This window comes from Scomber japonicus, chromosome 12 (genome assembly GCF_027409825.1).
Source record: "Scomber japonicus isolate fScoJap1 chromosome 12, fScoJap1.pri, whole genome shotgun sequence".
NCBI classification, from domain to species: domain Eukaryota; kingdom Metazoa; phylum Chordata; class Actinopteri; order Scombriformes; family Scombridae; genus Scomber; species Scomber japonicus.
This window is the reverse complement of record NC_070589.1, coordinates 35,949,429-35,967,715: the sequence shown is the minus strand read 5'-3', so window position 1 is coordinate 35,967,715 and position 18,287 is coordinate 35,949,429. Positions and strand designations below refer to the sequence as shown.

Below are 18,287 nucleotides of genomic sequence, written 5' to 3'. Positions count from 1 at the left end.
CCTGCCCCATCTGAACCTGAGTGGTTTATTGTTGTTGGACTTGTGTGCTAGCCATGGATCATAACAACACCAGGATCCAGCATCAGGAGGGTCAGAAGTGGACCTGCTACCAGAACACCTTAGGACAAAGGTCCATGATCCACTTTGTAGTGGTGTCATTAGACCTGTGGCCGTATGTCTCGGACACTCTGGTGAAGAGAGGAGCAGAGCTGTCAGCTGATCACCACCTGGTGCTGAGGTATATCAGTTGGGGGGGAAAGCTGCCGGACAGACCTGGGAAACCTAAACCAGTAGTGGGAGGGGGGTTCAGAGTGGACCATGTTCAGGAGGTGGCTGCTCAGAGCGGCGAAGGAGCCTTTAGGGCCTGGCTGGGTGACGGGTGTGGGAGGAGTTCAGGAAGAACATGGAGAAGGACTTTCAGTCAGCCTCAAAGAATTTCTGACAAACTGTCAGGAGACTCAGGAAGGGGAAGCAGGGCTCAGCCCAGGACCTGGAGTCTTAGGACCGTATCCCTCGGGGGACCTTGTGGGAGTTTGGGGTACCAGGGTCTCTGCTGCCAGCCATTGGGTCCCTATACAACCGCTGTGAGAGCTGTGTTCACATCCTCTGCAGTAAGTCAGACCTGGTCTCAGTGGGTGTTGGGCTCCATCAGGGCTGTCCCTGGTCTCTGATCCTGTTTGTGATCTTCATGGACAGAGTCTCAAGGTGCAGCCGGGGGGAGAGAGTCCAGTTTGGGGACCTCAGAATCACATCTCTACTTTTTGTGGTTGATGTTGTTCTGTTGGACTCTACAGGTGAAGTGGTCAGGATGAGAGTCAGCACCTCCAAATCTGAGACCATGGTACTCTGCTGGAAAGAGGTGGACTGCCCCCTCAGGGTTGGTGGGGGGTGGGGGGTGGGTTGCTGCCCCAAGTAGAGGAATTTAAGTATCTGGAGGTGCGGGTGTTGTACCGGACCGTTCTGGTGGAGGAAGAGCTGAGCCTGAAGGTGCAGGTCCCAGTTCAGCAGTCAGTCTACGTCCCAACCCTCACCTCTGCTCACCAGCTTTGGGTAGTGACCCAAACAATGAGATGCTGGATCCAGGCAGAGAGAGTCTGGGCTCAGCCTTAGAGATCGGGTCAGGAGTTCAGACATCCGAGGGAGGCTAGGAGTAGAGCCGCTGCTCCTTCACATGGAAAGGAGGCAGCTGAGGTGGTTTGGGCTCCTGGTCAGGATCCTCCTGGACTCCCCCCTTTAGAGGAGTTCCAGGTCCAGCTGGGAGGAGACCCAGAACACACTGGAGGGATTACATATCTCTGCTGGTCTGGGAACAGCTTGGATCCTCCAGGAGGAGCTGATGAGCAGAGCTGGGGAGAAGGAGTTCTGGGTTTCACTGCTCAGCCTGATGAGACCCGGATAAGAGACAGGAAATGGATGCTTATGCTGCTTTAACTCTTCTTTTAAACATTTTACTTGTATAATTATATATATGTATATATATATATATATATATATATGTATATATATACATATATATATATATATATATGTATATATATATATATATATATGTATATATATATACATATATATATATATATATATATGTATATATATATATATATATACATATATATATATATATATATATATACATATATATATATATATATATGTATATATATATACATATATTTATATATATTTATATGTATATATTTATATATTACCCTTTAATATTTAATATTCTGCATTATTATGTGAAAGTTATTTAGATTTTGATGATGGAGAAAGTTCACTGACAGCTGAACCAGAGGCCACAGCTCAGGTGAGGAGGACGCTGTTACACCTGAATCCCACCAGCAGGGGGCATGGTGTGCTGGTGTGATGTGGCAATGTGTGCATGTGTGTGTGTGCATGTGTGTGTGTGACAGCAGTCTGAGTGCACTCCATCTGCTCTACGCAGGACTGGTTGTAACAACAAATCTTTTTTTTAGCTTAAAAATTAATTTCACACCGACAGAGTCTCTCCTCCACGTGAGGTGATGATGCTGTGCTGACTCAGTGTGTGTATGTGTGTGTGTGTGTGTGTGTGTGTGTGTTTGTGTGTGTGTGTGTGTGTGTGTGTGTGTGTGTGTGTGTGTGGTAGGAATGAATCAGGGACACACTCTTCCTCCTCTTCCCTCCTTCCACCTCCTCCTCTGTCGTGACGTTCGTTCAGGAGGAAACACCACAAACAGTCCTGAGATATTCTGAGAGGACTTTACTCACTGTGAGTGTGCACGTGTGTATGTGAGTTTCTTTGTATGTGAGTGTGTGTGTGTGTGTGTGTGTGTGTGTGTGTGTGTGTGTGTGTGTGTGAGTGTGTGTGTGTGTGTGTGAGTGTGTAGGTGAGTGTGTGTGTGTGTGTGAGTATGTGAGTGTGTTTGTATGTATGTGAATGTGTGTGTGTGTATTTTAGTTTTTGTGTGTGTGTGTGTGTGTGTGTGTGTGTGTGTGTGTGTGTGTGTGTGTGTGTGATATCAGTGAGTCACAGGGAATACCTCTGTGGATGGAGGGAGGGATTAAACAGGCAGGAGGTATAATTACAGTAAGAGAGCCGAGAGGGAAGCAGAGAGACCCGAGAGGCCCCCGTTAATCAAGCCTGGAGGACCTGACAGAACCAGATCACCTGCACTACATCAGGACCACACTGAAAACCAGAGAACCAGAGACCCAGAGATCTAGAGACCCAGAGAACTAGAGAGGAACCAGAGACCCAGAGACGCAGAGAACCAGAGAGGAACCAGAGAACCAGAGAGGAACCAGAGAGGAACCAGAGAGGAACCAGAGAACCAGAGAGGAACCAGAGAATCAGAGAGGAACCAGAGAACCAGAGAGGAACCAGAGAACCAGAGAGGAACCAGAGAGGAACCAGAGAACCAGAGAACCAGCCTACTCAGTGCTCCTCTGTGAGGATTAATAACTTTGATGTGTTTTTGTTACACTTGCTGACTCAGCTGAGACATCAGAGACAGATTCTACAGAAACCGGATCAGAAGCAGCATCACAGACTCTCAGACGCCGTCATGTCTTCGGCGTCTCTGCTCACCGTGTTCTTCTGTCTGGCTGTCGGTTTTCAGGTTGACGCGTCTCCGACGGTGTCTTTCACCGCGCCCGCGGGGCTCCAGGAGGAGGCGCTGTCCTCTGAGTGTCCGTCTTGCTCTGTGGCACTGATGAGGAAGAACTCTTCCTCTTCGTCAGGACAGACCGACATGGTGGAGGCGGTGAAGCATCACATTCTCAACATGCTGCATCTGAGCGCCCGGCCCAACATCACGCAGCCGGTTCCTCGACCTGCGCTGCTCAACGCCCTCAAGAAGCTTCATGTGGGCCGCGTGGCCGAGGACGGCAGTGTGGAGATCCAGGAGGAGGGCCGGGGTCCCGGGGCCCCGATGCCACCTGAGCCACCATCTGAAATCATCACCTTTGCAGAACCAGGTAAGTCTGTGACATCATCATGTCTTCAGATGTGTTCAGGTGTGTTCAGGTGTGTTCATGGTGTGTTCAGGTGTGTTCAGGTGTGTTCAGGTGTGTTCAGGTGTGTTCAGGTGTGTTCAGGTGTTCATGGTGTCTTCAGGTGTGTTCATGGTGTGTTCAGGTGTGTTCAGGTGTGTTCATGGTGTGTTCAGGTGTGTTCAGGTGTGTTCAGGTGTGTTCAGGTGTTCATGGTGTGTTCAGGTGTTCAGGTGTGTTCAGGTGTGTTCAGGTCTGTTCATGTGTGTTCAGGTGTGTTCATGGTGTGTTCATGGTGTGTTCAGGTGTTCAGGTGTGTTCATGTGTGTTCATGGTGTGTTCAGGTGTGTTCATGGTGTGTTCAGGTCTGTTCAGGTGTGTTCAGGTGTGTTCAGGTGTGTTCATGGTGTGTTCAGGTGTCTTCAGGTGTGTTCAGGTGTGTTCATGGTGTGTTCAGGTGTGTTCATGGTGTGTTCAGGTGTGTTCAGGTGTGTTCAGGTGTGTTCAGGTGTGTTCAGGTGTTCAGGTGTGTTCAGGTGTGTTCAGGTGTGTTCAGGTGTTCAGGTGTTCATGGTGTGTTCAGGTGTGTTCAGGTGTGTTCAGGTGTGTTCATGGTGTGTTCAGGTGTGTTCATGGTGTGTTCAGGTGTGTTCAGGTGTGTTCAGGTGTCTTCAGGTGTGTTCAGGTGTGTTCAGGTGTTCAGGTGTGTTCATGTGTGTTCATGGTGTGTTCAGGTGTGTTCATGGTGTGTTCAGGTGTTCAGGTGTGTTCAGGTGTGTTCAGGTGTGTTCAGGTGTGTTCAGGTGTGTTCAGGTGTGTTCAGGTGTTCAGGTGTGTTCATGGTGTGTTCAGGTGTGTTCAGGTGTGTTCATGGTGTGTTCAGGTGTGTTCAGGTGTGTTCATGGTGTGTTCAGGTGTGTTCAGGTGTGTTCAGGTGTGTTCAGGTGTGTTCATGGTGTGTTCATGGTGTGTTCAGGTGTGTTCAGGTGTGTTCATGGTGTGTTCATGGTGTGTTCAGGTGTGTTCAGGTGTGTTCATGGTGTGTTCATGGTGTGTTCAGGTGTGTTCAGGTGTGTTCAGGTGTGTTCATGGTGTGTTCAGGTGTGTTCATGTGTTCAGGTGTGTTCAGGTGTGTTCATGGTGTGTTCAGGTGTGTTCAGGTGTTCATGGTGTGTTCAGGTGTGTTCAGGTGTGTTCATGGTGTGTTCATGGTGTGTTCAGGTGTGTTCATGGTGTGTTCAGGTGTGTTCATGGTGTGTTCAGGTGTGTTCATGGTGTGTTCAGGTCTGTTCAGGTGTGTTCAGGTGTGTTCAGGTGTGTTCATGGTGTGTTCAGGTGTCTTCAGGTGTGTTCAGGTGTGTTCATGGTGTGTTCAGGTGTGTTCATGGTGTGTTCAGGTGTGTTCAGGTGTGTTCAGGTGTGTTCAGGTGTGTTCATGGTGTGTTCAGGTGTGTTCATGGTGTGTTCAGGTGTATTCAGGTGTGTTCATGGTGTGTTCAGGTGTGTTCATGGTGTGTTCAGGTGTGTTCAGGTGTCTTCAGGTGTGTTCAGGTGTGTTCAGGTGTGTTCAGGTGTTCAGGTGTTCAGGTGTTCAGGTGTGTTCAGGTGTGTTCAGGTGTGTTCATGGTGTCTTCAGGTCTGTTCAGGTGTGTTCATGGTGTGTTCAGGTGTGTTCAGTGGCGGTTTTTGCTATGGGCAATGTGGGCAACCGCCCAGGGCGCAATCTACTTGGGGGCGCACGAGCGCCCTCAAAAAAAAAAAAAAAAAAGGAAAAAAAAGTCCGTCCTCAAAAAAAAGAAAAGCGCGCCCTCAACTTGCGAGTGCAGAGGCTATGAGCAGGTTGTGGTTGTGAGTCTCACTCTCAGCGGAAAAGCAAAGGGGGGAGGGGGGCGGGGGATAGACTGACCTGTGATGATTATGATCCCAGGCCACACAACACAAACTGCTGCTTCCAAATAAATAATAATACATTTATAAAATTAATACAGACCTGTTATAGCTACATGTAAGTTATTGGGTTATGTGAAAATGCAATAAATAAATAACTATACACCTGCACTTTCATGTGGTTAAGAACTCCCTGATAGCAATCTAATCACCCAGAAAACATTTTAATGCCAGTTGTAAAAAGGGTGAAAGTCAGATTATGTTAATTATTAGTATTTTTCATTTATTTATTTTATTTTATTCATTTGTATGATGACGGATGTGTGTAATTTACTTTGGTGTTTATATACTATATTACATTTATTTATCTTATTTTTTGTGTGATGAAGGATTTGTGGGGAGGGGCGCCGATAGTCGGTCCGCCCAGGGCGCAAAACTGGCCAGGACCGCCTCTGGGTGTGTTCAGGTGTGTTCAGGTGTGTTCAGGTGTGTTCAGGTGTGTTCAGGTGTCTTCAGGTGTGTTCATGGTGTGTTCAGGGTTAGGGTTAGTGTTAGAGACAGTAGAGTCACACTCGACTGCCTCTGACCGCAGGGTTTCAGGCGCCGCTCTGTTATCAGTTCATTCAGAAAAATCCCAAAAGTTCAAAGTTTGTTTACAGTCAGATAAATAAATCGATCTTCTTCCTTTCTCACCGAACCCTAACCCTTCACTTCTGTTCTTACTCAGAGCACTGCTCGTAAATGTTTATCACAAAAACATTTAATATAATATGTTTATAATATATATAAGATATAATATAATATAATATGTTTATAAGATATATAAGATATAATATAATATAATATGTTTATAAGATATATAAGATATAATATATAATGAATATAATATAATATAATATAATATAATATAATATGTATATAAGAGATAAAGATATAATATAATATATAATATAATATAATATGTATATAATATATATAAGATATAATATAATATAATATAATATGTATATGGAACAATGTGAAACCAGCTGGAGCTCTGTGTGTGTGTGTATGTGTGTGTCTGTGTGTGTGTGTGTGTGTGTGTGTGTGTATATGTGTGTGTGTCTGTGTGTGTGTGTGTGTGTGTGTGTGTGTGTGTGTGTGTGTGTGTGTGTGTGTGTGTGTGTGTGTGTGTGTGTGTGTGTGTGTGTGTGTGTGTGTGTGTGTGTGGGGTTCAGATGAATGACAGATTTATTTTATTATTGAATGAAAGCATCAGTAAGCTGGTTAATAAAGTAAATTATAAATATATAACAGAACTAAAGTTTCTATCACGCTGAGGTCTTTATGTGTTTATATCTCAGTGATGATGAACATGTTATACATGTTATATATGTTATACATGTATAACATGTATAACATGTTATACACGTTATACATGTTATACATGTTATACATGTATAACATGTTATATATGTTATACATGTATAACATGTATAACATGTTATACATGTTATACATGTTATACATGTATAACATGTATAACATGTATAACGTGTATAACATGTTATACATGTTATACACGTTATACATGTTATACATGTTATACATGTTATACATGTTATACATGTTATACACGTTATACATGTTATACACGTTATACATGTTATACACGTTATACATGTTATACATGTTATACACGTTATACATGTTATACACGTTATACATGTTATATATGTTATATATGTTATACATGTTATATATGTTATATATGTTATACATGTTATACATGTTATACACGTTATACATGTTATACACGTTATACATGTTATATATGTTATATATGTTATACATGTTATACATGTTATATATGTTATATATGTTATACATGTTATACACGTTATACATGTTATACACGTTATACACGTTATACATGTTATACACGTTATACATGTTATACACGTTATACATGTTATACATGTTATACATGTTATACATGTTATACATGTTATATATGTTATATATGTTATACATGTTATATATGTTATATATGTTATACATGTTATACATGTTATACATGTTATACATGTTATATATGTTATATATGTTATATATGTTATACATGTTATATATGTTATACACGTTATACATGTTATATATGTTATACATGTTATATATGTTATACACGTTATACATGTTATACACGTTATACATGTTATATATGTTATATATGTTATACACGTTATACATGTTATACACGTTATACATGTTATATATGTTATATATGTTATACACGTTATACATGTTATACATGTTATACATGTTATACACGTTATACATGTTATACACGTTATACATGTTATATATGTTATATATGTTATACATGTTATATATGTTATACATGTTATATATGTTATACATGTTATATATGTTATACATGTTATATATGTTATATATGTTATATATGTTATACATGTTATATATGTTATACACGTTATACATGTTATATATGTTATATATGTTATATATGTTATACATGTTATATATGTTATACATGTTATATATGTTATACATGTTATATATGTTATACATGTTATATATGTTATACATGTTATATATGTTATACATGTTATATATGTTATACACGTTATACATGTTATACATGTTATACATGTTATACACGTTATACATGTTATATATGTTATATATGTTATATATGTTATACATGTTATATATGTTATATATGTTATATATGTTATACATGTTATACATGTTATACACGTTATACATGTTATACACGTTATACATGTTATATATGTTATATATGTTATATATGTTATATATGTTATATATGTTATACATGTTATATATGTTATATATGTTATACATGTTATACATGTTATACATGTTATACACGTTATACATGTTATACATGTTATACATGTTATACACGTTATACACGTTATACATGTTATACATGTTATACATGTTATACACGTTATACATGTTATACACGTTATAAATTTTATATATGTTATACATGTTATACATGTTATATATGTTATATATGTTATACATGTTATACATGTTATACATGTTATATATGTTATACATGTTATACATGTTATACATGTTATACATGTTATACATGTTATACATGTTATACATGTTATACATGTTATACACGTTATACACGTTATACATGTTATACATGTTATACATGTTATACATGTTATACATGTTATACATGTTATACACGTTATACATGTTATACACGTTATAAATTTTATATATGTTATACATGTTATATATGTTATATATGTTATATATGTTATACATGTTATACATGTTATATATGTTATATATGTTATACACGTTATACATGTTATACACGTTATACATGTTATATATGTTATATATGTTATATATGTTATATATGTTATACATGTTATACATGTTATATATGTTATATATGTTATACATGTTATATATGTTATACATGTTATACATGTTATACACGTTATACATGTTATACACGTTATACATGTTATATATGTTATATATGTTATATATGTTATACATGTTATATATGTTATATATGTTATACACGTTATACATGTTATACATGTTATACATGTTATACACGTTATACATGTTATATATGTTATATATGTTATATATGTTATACATGTTATATATGTTATATATGTTATATATGTTATACATGTTATACATGTTATACATGTTATACATGTTATATATGTTATACATGTTATACATGTTATACATGTTATATATGTTATATATGTTATATATGTTATACATGTTATACATGTTATATATGTTATATATGTTATACATGTTATACATGTTATATATGTTATACATGTTATATATGTTATATATGTTATATATGTTATACATGTTATACATGTTATACATGTTATACATGTTATATATGTTATACATGTTATACATGTTATACATGTTATACACGTTATACATGTTATACATGTTATACATGTTATACACGTTATACACGTTATACATGTTATACATGTTATACATGTTATACACGTTATACATGTTATACACGTTATAAATTTTATATATGTTATACATGTTATACATGTTATATATGTTATATATGTTATACATGTTATACATGTTATACATGTTATATATGTTATATATGTTATACATGTTATACATGTTATACATGTTATACATGTTATACATGTTATACATGTTATACATGTTATACACGTTATATATGTTATACATGTTATACATGTTATACACGTTATACATGTTATACACGTTATAAATTTTATATATGTTATACATGTTATACATGTTATATATGTTATATATGTTATACATGTTATACATGTTATACATGTTATATATGTTATATATGTTATACATGTTATACATGTTATATATGTTATACATGTTATATATGTTATATATGTTATACATGTTATACACGTTATACATGTTATACACGTTATACACGTTATACATGTTATACATGTTATACATGTTATACATGTTATACACGTTATACATGTTATACACGTTATAAATTTTATATATGTTATACATGTTATATATGTTATATATGTTATATATGTTATACATGTTATACATGTTATATATGTTATATATGTTATACACGTTATACATGTTATACACGTTATACATGTTATATATGTTATATATGTTATATATGTTATATATGTTATACATGTTATACATGTTATATATGTTATATATGTTATACATGTTATATATGTTATACATGTTATACATGTTATACACGTTATACATGTTATACACGTTATACATGTTATATATGTTATATATGTTATATATGTTATACATGTTATATATGTTATACATGTTATACATGTTATATATGTTATACATGTTATACACGTTATACATGTTATACATGTTATACATGTTATACATGTTATATATGTTATATATGTTATATATGTTATATATGTTATATATGTTATACATGTTATATATGTTATACATGTTATATATGTTATATATGTTATATATGTTATACATGTTATATATGTTATACATGTTATACATGTTATACATGTTATACACGTTATACATGTTATACACGTTATACATGTTATATATGTTATATATGTTATATATGTTATATATGTTATACATGTTATACACGTTATACATGTTATACATGTTATACATGTTATACATGTTATATATGTTATACATGTTATACATGTTATATATGTTATACATGTTATACATGTTATACATGTTATACATGTTATACATGTTATACATGTTATATATGTTATATATGTTATATATGTTATATATGTTATACATGTTATATATGTTATATATGTTATATATGTTATACATGTTATACATGTTATACATGTTATACATGTTATACATGTTATACACGTTATACATGTTATACATGTTATACATGTTATACACGTTATACATGTTATATATGTTATATATGTTATATATGTTATATATGTTATACATGTTATACACGTTATACATGTTATACATGTTATACATGTTATACATGTTATATATGTTATACATGTTATACATGTTATATATGTTATACATGTTATACACGTTATATATGTTATACATGTTATACATGTTATACATGTTATACATGTTATACACGTTATATATGTTATACATGTTATACACGTTATATATGTTATACATGTTATACATGTTATACATGTTATACATGTTATACATGTTATACATGTTATACATGTTATATATGTTATATATGTTATATATGTTATACATGTTATACATGTTATACATGTTATATATGTTATACATGTTATACATGTTATACATGTTATACATGTTATACACGTTATATATGTTATACATGTTATACATGTTATACATGTTATACATGTTATATATGTTATACATGTTATATATGTTATATATGTTATATATGTTATACATGTTATACATGTTATACATGTTATATATGTTATACATGTTATATATGTTATATATGTTATACATGTTATATATGTTATACATGTTATACATGTTATACATGTTATATATGTTATACATGTTATACACGTTATATATGTTATATATGTTATACATGTTATACATGTTATATATGTTATACATGTTATACACGTTATACATGTTATATATGTTATATATGTTATACATGTTATATATGTTATATATGTTATACATGTTATACATGTTATACACGTTATATATGTTATACATGTTATACATGTTATATATGTTATATATGTTATACATGTTATACATGTTATACATGTTATATATGTTATATATGTTATACATGTTATACATGTTATACATGTTATACATGTTATACATGTTATATATGTTATATATGTTATACATGTTATACATGTTATACATGTTATACATGTTATACATGTTATACATGTTATATATGTTATACATGTTATACATGTTATACATGTTATACATGTTATACATGTTATATATGTTATACATGTTATACATGTTATACATGTTATACATGTTATACATGTTATATATGTTATACATGTTATACATGTTATATATGTTATACACGTTATACATGTTATACATGTTATACATGTTATACACGTTATACATGTTATATACGTTATACACGTTATACATGTTATATATGTTATATATGTTATACATGTTATACATGTTATACATGTTATACATGTTATATATGTTATATATGTTATACATGTTATACATGTTATATATGTTATACACGTTATACATGTTATACATGTTATATATGTTATATATGTTATATATGTTATACATGTTATACATGTTATATATGTTATACACGTTATACATGTTATATACGTTATACATGTTATACATGTTATATATGTTATACATGTTATACATGTTATATATGTTATACATGTTATACATGTTATACATGTTATACATGTTATACATGTTATACATGTTATACATGTTATACATGTTATATATGTTATACATGTTATACATGTTATATATGTTATACATGTTATACATGTTATATATGTTATACACGTTATACATGTTATACATGTTATACATGTTATACACGTTATACATGTTATATACGTTATACACGTTATACATGTTATATATGTTATACATGTTATACACGTTATACATGTTATATACGTTATACACGTTATACATGTTATATATGTTATATATGTTATACATGTTATACATGTTATACATGTTATACATGTTATACATGTTATACATGTTATACATGTTATATATGTTATACATGTTATACATGTTATATATGTTATACATGTTATACATGTTATACATGTTATACATGTTATACATGTTATATATGTTATACATGTTATACATGTTATATATGTTATACATGTTATACATGTTATATATGTTATACATGTTATACATGTTATACATGTTATATATGTTATACATGTTATATATGTTATACACGTTATACATGTTATATATGTTATACATGAGGAGCTTCTTCAAAGTTTGAACCAACTCGTGTTTGCTTACATAAATGTTCGTAACGGCTTCGTGTTATAAATAGTCTGTAATTAAAAAAGCCTCAAAGACTCGGCACAGTAACGATGGGGGGGGAGGGGGGGGCATACCGAGGGGTCTCAGGCCGTGAATAATCTCTTCATTCAGACAAATATGGGCCTCAGTAATTATTCTGCAGGAGGGGACAGAGAGGAACATGGTGGTGGTAGTTGGGGGGGGGGGGGTTGGGGGGGGGGGGGGGGGGGGGCGTCTCTGCTTATGTTGCTGCTGAGTTTATTTAGAGGCAGCGGCTCCATTCATGCTTTTATTGTTAATGACATTTCTTTTGTCCATTCATTCACACGACACTGTGTGTGTGTGTGTGTGTGTGTGTGTGGGGGGGGGGGGGGGGTCACAGTGTTTTCAACAGGACGAACTGACCTACATTTAAACTTAAAGGAAACGTTTCTCTGTTCATTCTCAGGATCATTCAAGCTAACATGCTAACATGCTAACATGCTAACATGCTAACATGCTAACATGCTCTCTGTCTGTTTTGTTCTGCAGGACATTCTCCAAACACCGTGACCTTTGACCTTTCAAAAGAGGGCAGCAGCTCTGCGGTGGTGGAACAAGCTAACATCTGGCTCTTTCTGAAGTTGTCGAATGGGAACCGGGTGAAAAGCAAAGTGTTGCTTCAGCTTCACGACGAGGATGACGAGTCTGTTTCAGAGAAGATGGTGGACACTCGTCGCAGCGGCTGGCACACGCTCGCCGTCCCGCGCAGCGTCCAGACTCTGTTGGACCGTGGCGGCAGATCGCTCAGCCTGCGGGTGTCCTGTCCGCTGTGCGCTGAGGCGGGAGTCGTGCCTATCCTGACGCCTCCGACCGGCGAGCGAGCTAAAGAGCGGGAACAATCTCACTGGCCGTTCCTCATGGTGGCGCTGCGAGCCGCGGAGGCTCAGCAGAGGGTCAAACGAAGTCTGGAATGTGACGGTAAAATCCACGTCTGTTGCAAACGGCAGTTTTACGTTAACTTCAAAGACATCGGCTGGAGCGATTGGATTATAGCGCCGTCTGGTTACCATGCCAACTACTGTGAAGGCGACTGTCCGGATCACATGGCGAGCATCGGCGGCTCGTCCCTGTCCTTCCATTCAACCGTCATCAATCAGTTCCGGATCCGAGGCTACGGTCCGTTTCAGAACATGCGGTCCTGCTGCGTGCCCACGAGGCTGCGCGCTATGTCCATGCTCTACTACAACGAGGAGCAGAAGATCATCAAGAAAGACATCCAGAACATGATCGTGGACGAGTGCGGCTGCTCATAAACTGCTGCTTATAAACGCTGAACATCAGGAACTCCTCCTGGACCTGCTTCCTGCAGGGAAACAGGACTTCAGCACTTTCCCTGGAAGAGAAGAGCTGGATAACATATTTATGTTTAGTGGACAAAGCATTGTATTTCTTGCAGGGACAGACTCTTTTCCACATTGGAACGGCCTGAGAATACTATGCAATAGATGTCCTTTAATATTTTAATGTCAAACTTTCTTCATCTGTCTGTTTTCATTTGTTTTCATTTGTAAAACATGTCTACTGTTTACTGAAGGTTCAAACTTAGTGTCAAAATGTCTGCTAAACGTGTTCTAGCAGCAGGAGCCAAACTTTATCAATTATATTATTATATTATTATTATTATTATATTATTATTATATTATTATATTTATATTATTATATTATAATTATATTATTATTATTATTATTATTATTATTATTATTATATTATTATTATTATTATTATTATTATTATTATAATTATATTATTATTATAATTATTATTATTATTATTATTATTATATTATTATTAATAATATTATTATTATAATTAAAGAAGGAAAATATTGATATGTGTACAGTAACCGAGGTTCCTTGCAGTTCAGCAGATTGAGATTCAGCCAAAGACAGTCGACTCTGAAGTGTTAACGAACCGTGTGTAACTAACAGTCGACTCTGAAGTGTTAACGAGCCGTGTGTAACTAACAGTCGACTCTGAAGTGTTAACGAGCCGTGCGTAACTAACAGTCGACTCTGAAGTGTTAACGAGCCGTGTGTAACTAACAGTCGACTCTGAAGTGTTAACGAGCCGTGTGTAACTAACAGTCGACTCTGAAGTGTTAACGAGCCGTGTGTAACTAACAGTCGACTCTGTTAACGAGCCGTGTGTAACTAACAGTCGACTCTGAAGTGTTAACGAGCCGTGTGTAACTAACAGTCGACTCTGTTAACGAGCCGTGTGTAACTAACAGTCGACTCTGAAGTGTTAACGAGCCGTGTGTAACTAACAGTCGACTCTGAAGTGTTAACGAGCCGTGTGTAACTAACAGTCGACTCTGAAGTGTTAACGAGCCGTGTGTAACTAACAGTCGACTCTGAAGTGTTAACGAGCCGTGTGTAACTAACAGTCGACTCTGAAGTGTTAACGAGCCGTGTGTAACTAACAGTCGACTCTGAAGTGTTAACGAGCCGTGTGTAACTAACAGTCGACTCTGTTAACGAGCTGTGTGTAACTAACAGTCGACTCTGAAGTGTTAACGAGCCGTGTGTAACTAACAGTCGACTCTGAAGTGTTAACGAGCCGTGTGTAACTAACAGTCGACTCTGTTAACGAGCCGTGTGTAACTAACAGTCGACTCTGTTAACGAGCCGTGTGTAACTAACAGTCGACTCTGTTAACGAGCCGTGTGTAACTAACAGTGGACTCTGAAGTGTTAACGAGCCGTGTGTAACTAACAGTCGACTCTGAAGTGTTAACGAGCCGTGTGTAACTAACAGTCGACTCTGAAGTGTTAACGAGCCGTGTGTAACTAACAGTCGACTCTGAAGTGTTAACGAGCCGTGTGTAACTAACAGTCGACTCTGAAGTGTTAACGAGCCGTGTGTAACTAACAGTCGACTCTGTTAACGAGCCGTGTGTAACTAACAGTCGACTCTGAAGTGTTAACGAGCCGTGTGTAACTAACAGTCGACTCTGAAGTGTTAACGAGCCGTGTGTAACTAACAGTCGACTCTGAAGTGTTAACGAGCCGTGTGTAACTAACAGTCGACTCTGAAGTGTTAACGAGCCGTGTGTAACTAACAGTCGACTCTGAAGTGTTAACGAGCCGTGTGTAACTAACAGTCGACTCTGAAGTGTTAACGAGCCGTGTGTAACTAACAGTCGACTCTGAAGTGTTAACGAGCCGTGTGTAACGAACCATGTTAAATTATTTGCTGCTGAAAGAAAGAAACTTGTTTGGGTCATTTCTTCATTGTAATAAAAAATACATGAAATGTTTCCAACAGACTATTTATTTGTATTTGTCCCTTTAACTTCACTGTTGTCCATTTGAACTCCAACCCAGGGTTAGGGTCTTTAAGTTAGGGTTAGGGTCTTTAAGTTAGGGTTAGGGTTAGGGTTAGGGTCTTTAAGTTAGGGTTAGGGTTAGGGTCTTTAAGTTAGGGTTAGGGTCTTTAAGTGAGGGTTAGGGTCTTTAAGTTAGGGTTAGGGTTAGGGTCTTTAAGTGAGGGTTAGGGTTAGGGTCTTTAAGTTAGGGTTAGGGTCTTTAAGTGAGGGTTAGGGTCTTTAAGTGAGGGTTAGGGTCTTTAAGTTAGGGTTAGGGTTAGGGTCTTTAAGTGAGGGTTAGGGTTAGGGTCTTCAAAGAGAGACAGTGATGTAGAAACCCGACACTCGGTTCTTTGTTCACCGCTCAAAACTGGACTGATAGGCTCCTCCACTTCTGCCCTCTGATTGGCTGCCGGAGCCGGACCGCGCGGCCAACGATGCCGGAGGAGAACCGGGACAGCCAGAACCGGTTGGCACGGCAACGCTCTGTTTGTTCACTGACCTACAAACTCATTGCTGAGTCGATAAGTTGATTTAAGAAACACAAAGACAGCTGCTGAGGCGTGTGTGACAGCAAACACAATGCATTATGGGTACAGAAGCGACTCACATTATATAATATATAGTATACATATAATAATATACTCAAATATAACTACTCACATTATATAAAGATATAATATATAATATATAGTATACATATAATAATATACTCAAATATAACGACTCACATTATATAAAGATATAATATATAATATATAGTATACATATAATAATATACTCAAATATAACTACTCACATTATATATAGATATAATATATAATATATAGTATACATATAATAATATACTCAAATATAACTACTCATTTATAAAAGTGATGTCACAGCTGCAGACCTGCTGTCACTCACATCATCTACACTGTGATTGGCTGGCGACCTGTACTTCCTCTCACCTGGTGCATGCTGGGATAGACACCAGTATTTACTGGGTTATCAAATATGAATGAAATGACTCTAAGAACCCAGAGTTTACATTTTTAAACAGGTTGATCACTAACAATCATTTTTATCATTATTATTATTGTTGTTGTTCCTCACAGACCAGAACAGGGTTCATAGCTGACTGGTTCCTGGACACGTCCTGACATCCTCTCTCTCTCTCTCTCTCTCTCTCTCTCTCTCTGTCTCTCTCTCTGTCTCTCTCTCTCTCTCTCTCTCTCTTTCTAAGTCTCTCTCTCTCTCTCTCTCTCTCTCTCTGTCTCTCTCTCTCTCTCTCTCTCTTTCTAAGTCTCTCTCTCTCTCTCTCTCTCTCTCTCTCTTTCTAAGTCTCTCTCTCTCTCTCTCTCTCTCTCTCTTTCTAAGTCTCTCTCTCTCTTCTCCACCATCAGCTGCTGGACTGTGGATGAACTCTGATTGGACCAGATGAAGATGATGCTAGACTGATTTACCCAACATGCATTGCAGCTTTTATGTTCCATTTAAATTAGTGAAATGTTTGTCTGAACAAAGTAAATTCCTGCTGATGATACAGTTTCTCTCTGCTGTGTTTGGATGTCTTCATTGTCTCCAAACTGCTAATCAATCAGTCACATACATGTCATTTAACTGAAGGTATTTGAAATGAATGTGTCGAGGTCTCACATGCTGAAACTATCATTGGGACAAAATGTCCTGATGATTGTCTTCCAGTGAACGGAGGTGAACCTAAAATCAGATCAGCTCTACAAACACTTTGAGTTCATTACAGGTCTGACCTGAGTGACAGGAGCAGTGACAGTCTGATAATCAGTCAAAAAAGAGAACTGAGCCAACAGTGAGAGTGCATTCACCTCTGCAGCCGGAAACACAGGAGACACTGTTTGTCCAGGTTAACCTAATTCACACTGAGTCACAGGTCTTTACGCTGGGTTAGGGTTAGGGTTTCTTTCACTGAGCAGTGTAAGAGAAATAAAAAGAGGGCCAGTACAGGGCTAAAAGTGAGAAT

The 18,287-nt window shown here is 36.2% G+C and overlaps 1 protein-coding gene across 1 annotated transcript; it reads left to right on the top strand.

The window, feature by feature from the left end:
• Nucleotides 1-2,525: 2,525 nt before the first annotated feature.
• Nucleotides 2,526-14,498, top strand: inhbab (inhibin subunit beta Ab). The gene is made up of 4 exons (XM_053329737.1): nt 2,526-2,702; nt 2,746-2,771; nt 2,821-3,459; nt 13,486-14,498. Coding segments are annotated over exons 1-4 (1,431 nt in total). The 5' UTR covers nt 2,526-2,700; the 3' UTR covers nt 14,250-14,498.
• Nucleotides 14,499-18,287: the final 3,789 nt, after the last annotated feature.